This window comes from Cynara cardunculus, assembly GCF_001531365.2.
Source record: "Cynara cardunculus var. scolymus isolate 2C chromosome LG 1, CcrdV1, whole genome shotgun sequence".
Classification (NCBI taxonomy): Eukaryota; Viridiplantae; Streptophyta; class Magnoliopsida; order Asterales; family Asteraceae; genus Cynara; species Cynara cardunculus.
The window spans coordinates 21,813,403-21,822,526 of record NC_037528.1 but is presented as its reverse complement, the minus strand read 5'-3'; the positions used below and the strand labels follow the sequence as shown (position 1 = coordinate 21,822,526).

At 30.1% G+C, this 9,124-nt stretch overlaps 1 protein-coding gene across 1 annotated transcript; it reads left to right on the top strand.

Moving 5' to 3' along the window:
* Positions 1-958: 958 nt before the first annotated feature.
* On the top strand, positions 959-6,181 carry LOC112523581 (polygalacturonase QRT3). Its single transcript, XM_025133281.1, has 3 exons — positions 959-1,117; positions 1,228-1,455; positions 5,132-6,181. Exons 1-3 carry the CDS (start codon positions 959-961, stop codon positions 6,179-6,181), a joined length of 1,437 nt encoding a protein of 478 aa, XP_024989049.1.
* Positions 6,182-9,124: the final 2,943 nt, after the last annotated feature.

The following is a 9,124-nucleotide window of genomic DNA, read 5'->3' as shown; positions in this document are numbered from 1 at the left end:
TGCCTTGCAAGATTTTTTAAATCCACCTACGAGATGTATACGAACTACATGTATGATCATCATTCATCACACTTACCGACAAATTTTGAATTGATATAGAAAAATCATAATAAATCACTTATGGCGGTTTCAGATTTAACATCTCGCTCTAAACTAATATCCCTCTTGCTCTATCGTTTAGTTGTTCTTCGTATCTTAATTAAAATTCCTTTACATTTTCGGCAAAGATTATGTAAGACTTGGGTCGAGTCGTATGTGGAAGTGCCTAACTTGTATCAAAATGAGTTATGTTATGATAGTTGGTTCTCCTATAACCATAGTTCCTCTGCCCATAAATTAGGATTACATCGTCACTATAAACCTTTGATGTGAGCGAAAAAAATTGAGTTAACCAAAACGATTGCTTGATAGGAGATGAAAGGGTAAATTAACAGTCATTATACTGCTTAACAGTTCAAACAAGTAATTCTATAGAAATTGGGTAAAATCTCCTTGTACATTTCAAAACATGTTAAATAACTTTTTCGACTAAAGTTCATTAAGCTTTTTTAAACTTTTCCCAAATAACAATATGGATTTGAATTATATATCTATAAGAATAATCGTATCTTTTCAAAGGGGAAGTGATCTTTTCCTCTTTAACAGATCGATTAATTGATACGAATGCACTAAATACAAATAATCCAAGCTTAATTGATTCAGTCGTTTAATATAAAGCAAAAGTAAAAGCAAATGAAAACAAAATATTAATTTAAAATCAATAATAATTAAATAAATAAATAAAATTCAAGCAATACCTTCATAGACCCTCTTCATTTCTTCCACGTATAAATACACACACAGAACCCAACTCTCTTTATTTCTTTATCTTCTCCAACGTCCGCACCCACTTTCAGGGTTCCCGGTTCTAGTGCCGAACCCTAACCCCTCACCTTTCGCCAAACGTGGGTCCGTCAAAATGAGACCATTTTCTTTACCGAATTTGTTTCTGTTGTTTTTGGTCTTACAATCAGCAAATTCTTCTCAAAGGCAACAGAAGCTTTATGACATCAAATCGAAGCTTCATCGGCGTTCATCTCCTTCTCGGTTGCTTTCCTCTTCTTCCGATCTTGTTAAGGTACGAACCAGACATTATATATTTTTCGATGCTTCATGTGTATATATATAACTTGTTGTAGCAGTTGGATTCAGGAAGTAATCGTTTCTGATTTTTTTTTCCTGATAAAGAGTGCCGGTAGGGTGTTCTATCCAATCGGGTATGGAGGAGACGCGAGTGGTGCGCAGGATAGCACGGCGGCGATTATGAATGCTGTGGCCGATGCTGCCCTGATCAAAGACGGGCAGCAAATGCTGCCCGGAGTGAATGATTTGGGTGGCGCCATTGTTGATCTTCAAGGCGGCAGCTTTAAAATCTCTAAGCCCATCGTTATTCCGCCCAACTCCGGCAATCTTGTGGTATTTTACTAAATTCTCCTTTCCTCTTCTTTAATGCTGTTTAATTTTTTGTCTAATTTTGTAAATTAGGACCCCCCCCCCCCCCCCTCTCTCTCTCTCAATCAGAACTTTATGCGTCCACGTGCACTAGAGTTCTGAGTAACTTTTAAGATGTATAAATATATGATTGTGTTTAGTTTTGACATTTAATTAGAATTGATCTAAAGATAAAAATCTCGTTTTACGTTTCTCATCGTAACTTTTAGAATGCGACTCTAAATGAATTCACCCACCACCCGAAGAAAAGTATGGTACTTTAATTATGTAAAAGCTTTATGAATTATGAGATGTATCAACATACGCAATGACCATGTGTTTCTACTTTTCTTTTATTAAATTAAAACCTATTTAAATTTAATTTCAATATGATATTTATTTTACGATTATTAAAGTATTTAATAGATAAAAAATATTTAAATCTTAAATTCATAATAATTTATTTTTAAATAAAAAAAAATATGATTTGTTTGCCTCCGTGCATGGAATGTACTTTCATGTATGCCTTCACATATATTATATCATAAAAAAAATAATAATAATAATAAATTGCAACTGATTTTCTGAAGGCATTCATTTGGAATAAATGCCATGCGTATACTGGGTCTTGGATTTTAGGCGAATTTGATGTGGGAAATGATGTAGTGGGCGGAGGCCTATCTTAAGAAGCCTAGGGCTCCGCCTTTTTATGCTTCTAGTTGTAGGCATTTTGACCAATTAATCCAACAATTTAATACAGATTATTTAAAACCAGTATTATACCATTCTAATTCACGTTTTTCTTTAATTGGCTACAAATCTTGAATGCACAATTGATATTCGATATTTATGGGTGTTTCATGTTTGACTCTATTTGTATAGGTGACTTAAATGCATCTTTATGCATCGTTAAAAGGGAATTTTATTCTTATTTTTTTTTATAAACTAGAAAAGTATTCGTGCAATGCAATAAGACACATATCGATTTAAATATTCTATTTTATTATTTATCTCTGTCGATGTTATAATATGATTTTATGTGTTTTTAAGAAAGCAATAATGACTTTATTTTTGAATAAAATATAAATTTGAAGATATCATAAGAATTTAAAAAAAAAATATATATCAATGTTAATATTAAATTAACTATTTAAAAGTTCTCATTTTTTTATATAATTTCTTTAATTTAATTTTTTATTATAATTTAATTTAAGTTCAATAATGAAGTAATTTAATTTATTTTTGGTTTAATAATATAACATTTTATAAAGATAATAATTAAGTATTATATTAAAACTCAATGATTATCCTAATTATATTTTAAATTTTTTATATTTAAAATGAGATGTTTATCATGTATTTGATTATATTTATCTGTAGTTAGTTATACGAATTCAGATATGGAGCTTTAATAAGTTGTACTTACGCACAATCTACATGCAATCTTAAATTTTAAGTAATATGCATTAATAAACAGTACTTTACGCATAAAAAGTGGTTTTTAAGAGTTTTTGTCAAATGCTTTATAATATAGTATAGATAAGGATGCGTTTGGTACACTGAACAAAATAGGACAGAGATTCATGTCCCATGTTTGGCACGACTTTTATGTAGAACAGACAGGAACAGAGTAGAACAAAGTGGAACATGGTGGAACAAGATGGAATAGACATATATTTTACCAATATAACCTCAAAATAAAACTTAATTCTTTTCTAAAATATCAAATAGGTCTCTTTTTTACATTTTATTCATTCTTTAAATTTTATTTATTGTATTTTATGTTTCTTAAACTTTTATTTTAATATTCTCAAAATATTATTTTTATACTGTTTTTATTAATTTATGTAATTTATTATATATTAGTAATAATAAATAATGTAGAATAGAGATAAAAATAAAAATCGGAAGCCACATAAACTTTTTATTTGGTGTTATTTTAATTGTTTTGATGAAAACTTCAAATGATATATTTTGTTATAAAAAATAATTATTCTATTATAATTTAATAAATTACATAAATTAATTAAAATAAACAACTCATCAGGGATAAATTGGTCATTTTACTTGTTTTGTCCTATCCAGTTTTATCTTACTAAACGTTGAACAATTTTCTTGTCTTGTCCTGTAGTGTCATGTCTTGTCTAGATACCAAACATATTCTAAAGGATAGATGAGTGAGATAGGAGATTAAAAAAATAGGTGCATCTGAGTGTGGGTATGAATAACAACCCTCATTGTCTACTAATCTTTTCAAATAAATTAACATCAAGATTTACTTTTTACATTTTCAATTTATGATTTTATCTCATCAATAAAATTGCATATAACAATACTCTTTTTAATGTGGTTTTAAAGTTAAAATAAACTCTTCGTTAATCTTAAGGGGCTTGAATTTGGTTGTTTGATTTTTTATTTATTAAGTCTTGTATTCATTATATTTTTTGTAATTGAATGAATTAAGATAAATTGTTGTTCAAGATTTTGTACAAAATAAATAGTTTGAATAATGAAAATTACCATATTGATTTTCTGTCTACATAAATGTTGCATGAAAATTTATTGTTTGATAAATCTTCTTGATAACAAAAAAATAAATTTTGTATTAGTTATATGAAACTAGAAGGGTACTCGCGTAATGCAGCGAGATAAATTTTTGTTTTAATGTTTAGTTTTTATTCATTGTCTCTAGCAATATAATACGATTTTATGTGGTTTGAGAAAGTTATAATGTTTTTATTTTTAGATGAAATATAAATTTGAAAATAACATAAAAATTTGAAAAAATTAAAATCGAAATTAGTATGATATTAACTATTTAATAGTTCACGTTTTTTTGGTGTAACTTCTTTAATTCATTTTTTATTATAATTTAATTTAGATTTAATAACAAAGTAATTTATTTTTGGTTTAATAATATGATTAAAGATAATAATTAAACTTAAAACTCAATGATTATCTTGATTATATTTTAATTTTTTATTTTAAAATGAATGTTTATCTTGTATTTAATTATTTTTATCAGCAGTTAGTTACACGAATTTAAAAATAAATCTTTAATAAGTTGTACTTACGCAAAATTACTTGTAATTTTAAATTTTAAGTAATATGCATCAATAAACAGTACTTTATGCATAAAAAATGATTTTAAGAGTCTTCATCAAATGTTTTATAACATAGTATAAATAACGTAAAATTCATTGAGTTCATTACACAATAAGTAACAACTTACAATACATTTAAAACAATTAAGCATCACTATTTATTCTAATTTTTAATTTATACTTTTGTTGGTAAACTACTTTTTAATGAGACGTGATATAAAGATCTAGTGGAAGGGTAATTTTGTTGCAAAAATCATAGCTTAATGCATTAAGATAGCGTGTGTTGGCTTACCATGTTAAGCCAATTTCTTACAACCAAACATATTAATATAGCTTAACCATTGAAATTGAACACCCTTTACTTATCTTTGAAGAGCAAACTCGATCTTTTACCAGGGATATCCCTTTAAGTTAAGAAATATATATATATATATATATATATATATATATATATATAAATTACGAAATAGTAATGAGATTTATTGGATCCATTCGATTTGGATTTTTCTATATTTGTATATAATGAAAATTGACATGTAACAGACCTTACCTTATAGCTGCAGGGCGGTACGTTACGTGCATCCGACACGTTTCCACATGACGGGTATCTTATCGAATTACGCTCCCTGAGTTCCTCGAAGCCTTCAGAAAACAAAGCTAGCGAACCCCACGACACTTTCTCCGACATGAAAAATAGAAATGAACCAATCTACTATGAAGACATCACCTTTCGTGACATCCTCTTCGATTCAAGTAATTTAGGTGGTGGCCTTCTCGTGATCGATTCAGCACGAACCCGCATCGACAACTGCTTCTTCCTACATTTTGTGTCCGAGGGGATCCTGGTTGAGAGAGGTCACGAAACCTTCATATCAAACAGTTTCCTCGGACAAATCCCGACTATCGGCGGGGATGAACACGAGAGGGGTTTTCTTGGAACCGCCATCGATCTCGCTAGCAATGATAATGCCGTCACGGATGTTGTTGTTTTCTCCGCCGCCACGGGAATTGTGTTAAGAGGTCAGGCGAACATGATCACCGGGGTCCATTGTTACAATAAAGCAACATTTTTCGGTGGGATTGGGATTCTTATAAAATCCGGACAAAACCGTATCGATAATTGTTATATGGATTACAACTCGATAGTTGTACAAGATCCGTCACAAGTTCATATCGTAAACGGGTTTTTTCTTGGAGGAGGTAACGTTGTTCTGAAATCGGTGAATGGTCGGATATCAGGACTTAACATCATCAACAATATGTTCTCTGGGGACACAAGAAATGTCGTGGAGATAGATGGGGATTTCACGAGCATCGATCAAGTTGTGATCGATCAAAACAATGTGAATGGTGGGATGAGATTGAAATCAACGGTCGGAAAGCTGGCGGTGACCGGAAATGGGACGGTGTGGACGGCGGACTTTTCGCCGGTGTTGGTTTTTCCGAACAGAATAAAGCATGTTCAATACTCGATTTATACTGGTGCAGGAAGATTAGAAGGGGTGGGAGGACACGCAGTGACTAATATAAGTGGTAATGTTGTGGTGGTAGAGACCCAAAAACAGCTGAATGGGACCGTGTGGGTTTTAGTAGACCAGAATGCATGAAGTCTTAATTCCTCTTTATATTTTTTGAATTATTTTTTTATATATTTTTTTATTAACTTGAATATTCAACCCGTTATGCTAGCCGATTAGTCCCAGCCACCTGCTTTGCAGATATCCCAGAGTCACCGTATATGAACCTCTGTGGCTACAATGAGATTTTTATTCCTCCTTGGATTTGAACTTGTGTGTTTTGTGTTGATGCACAATTAGTGGCGAATCCCAAAAAAAATTATAATTAGGGGCACGTTTAAGGGTCTAAAAAAATTGAAATTGAACAACTCATTCGAACAAATACGATTTTGGGTTATTCGATGTTCAGCTTAAACGGTTCAGTTTAATTGAATAAATATAACTTTTTCAGTTCGGTTTTTGATTTTTTTATTAATTTGGGTAAAGCGAGACATTATACTGCTATGTACATAATTTAAGCAAATGAACACATTACACATTAACAGTTAATGGCAAGAGATCAATAACTTAGATTCGGTTAGAAATAAATTCAATAGTAAAAGATCAAGAAATAAAATATAAAGGACAAACTAGTAGCAAACCTTGAATCAAAATAACAAACCCAAATTAAATAACAAACTCAAGAACCCTAAATCAAATAACAATTAATAATTAACAAATAACAATGATTATAAATCTATAAACTAATACAGTAATTAATCAAATTATTAGCAGTATAGCAAATAAAATAAGAGAAATAAAATAATTTTCAAGCAGTCTCATAGAAATTAAGAGAATTAAAATTTAATTGATTCTTAAAATAATTACTTCTTGAAAGAAGAGTCGTAAATGAGATAATAGTAATCAAATTTGGGGTCTTAACTTTAATTTGTTGGGGGGTTTATTAATAATTTCAGGTTAAAAAATTTAACCTACAACTTATGTTTTATTGGGTGATTCATTGTAGAGAAATTACCCAAAATAACCATTTTATATATTGTACGTTAATAAAATGACTATTTTTTAAAGCTTTTTCACAAAATGACCATCAAAATTGTCTCGTGAGGGCGATTTTGACTATAAGGTACGGATGGGTCTTATATGTATATTATTTGAGGGACAAAAATGAAATATTATATCTGAAAATGGGTAAATCGCCCTCAAAAAGTGAAAATCGTCCAATAGGTGCAATTTTGACCTCTATTTCATCTTCTAGTGAAGACAACTTATGACGAAACAATTTGACACATCAATGATGATTTGACAAGACATCGGAGGCGATTTTCATTGGTATTTCGTCTTTTTTATTACCAAATGTAATATATATAAAATCTTGTAGTATTATCTATAAAATTGTAGTGATCCAAACACTTCTAACCCGTCATTTTGAACATATATGGAACCATTATCACTTTGACGTGATTTCATATTTGTGTTATGGGTTGTAATGGTATATCGTGTTTAAGGGTTGTGAGAGTAAAATTGTTTGGATCACTACAATTTTATAGAGAATACTACAAGATTTATATATACATATATATATATATACACACACACACACACTACATTTGATCCTAAAAAAAGACAACATACCAATGAAAATCGCTCTCGATGTCTCGTCAAATCGTCATTGATGTGTCAAATTGTTATGTCATAAGTTGTTTTCACTATAGAACATAATAGAGTTCAAAATCGCCCCCATGGGGTGATTTAGACAAAATGAGGGCGATTTCATATATATCCGATTTTTATTCCCCAAATTGTATACATGTGAAATCAATTTGTACCTTATAGTCAAAATCGCCCTCCAGGGGCCATTTTTGGTGGTCATTTTGTGGAAAATATTTGAAAAATGGTCATTTTGTTAGTATACCGTGCATAAAATGATCAATTTGGGTAATTTCCTTTTATTGTGTGTGGGTGGGGTTAGGGGCCTATGACCCCTACCCTTTTGTTATGCATCTGCCACTCTGTATGATGGTCGTAGTTTACTCCAGTGATCCATCGATTTCAACAAATCTAACGGTCTCTTTTTCCAGTGGGGTTAAGGTGGTGGACGTTAGGTAGTGAGAATGGTGGTGCAGGAAAGAGGGAAGGGTTTCACCAGCGTTGTTGAGGAAGATGTAGAGGGAGAGGGTCTCATCAGAAATAGTCACCGGATAAACCATTTTGGTCCCTTTTGTTATAACCCTACATTTTCTCTCTAGAGATTGTTTGATAAAGAGTGTGTCACGACGAGGATGAAAGGAATTGCAGGGTGCAACTGTTGACTCATCAAGTTTTAATATTAACAGTTGCCCTCTAATTTTAATCTAATTTTAAAAAAATCAATCATAAAAAGTTCAAATAGAAAAAAATGACAAATAGAACATTTTGCCATCGAGTTTAACGAACATAATAGACAACATTAGACAAATGACAACATTTGTGAAAAAGTGCATACCATGTAATAAATTTATTAATAATGATATAAATTATATATCGACGATGACGTGTTTTATTAAAAAAAATTAAATATCTTTGGATCATGTTTATCTATAATTCTATTTATTGCTCATCATATAAATCTATTTCTTTCATTTTTATCTAAGACAGTTTACGTTTATAACTTTGGTTAATAGTAAAAGATAAACCAGTAAACATTTTAAAAATCTTAAAGTTTCCAAGAGTAGAACACTTATCTGTACTATATTATAAAGTATTTGACAAAAACTCTTAAAATCATTTTTTATGCATGAAGTATTGTTTATTGATGCATATTACTTAAAATTCAAGATTACAAGTAAATTGTATGTTTGAATTCGTGTAACTAACTGCAGATAAACATAATCAAATAGAGAATAAACATCTCATTTTAAAAATAAAAAATCTAAAATATAATTAGGATAATCATTGAGTTTTTTCAAAGTACTTTATTATTATCTTTATAAAAAACTAGAAGCATACTCGCGCAATGCAGCGAGATACATCATGATTTTAATATTTCATTTTATT

Bases quoted from the DNA above. Each gene is read 5' to 3' on its own strand.
- LOC112523581 (XM_025133281.1), top strand. From the start codon at position 959: ATGAGACCATTTTCTTTACCGAATTTGTTTCTGTTGTTTTTGGTCTTA. The intron at 1,118-1,227 runs GTACGAACCAGA...TTCCTGATAAAG, and splicing joins CTTCTTCCGATCTTGTTAAG to AGTGCCGGTAGGGTGTTCTA. The intron at 1,456-5,131 runs GTATTTTACTAA...CTTACCTTATAG, and splicing joins CCAACTCCGGCAATCTTGTG to CTGCAGGGCGGTACGTTACG.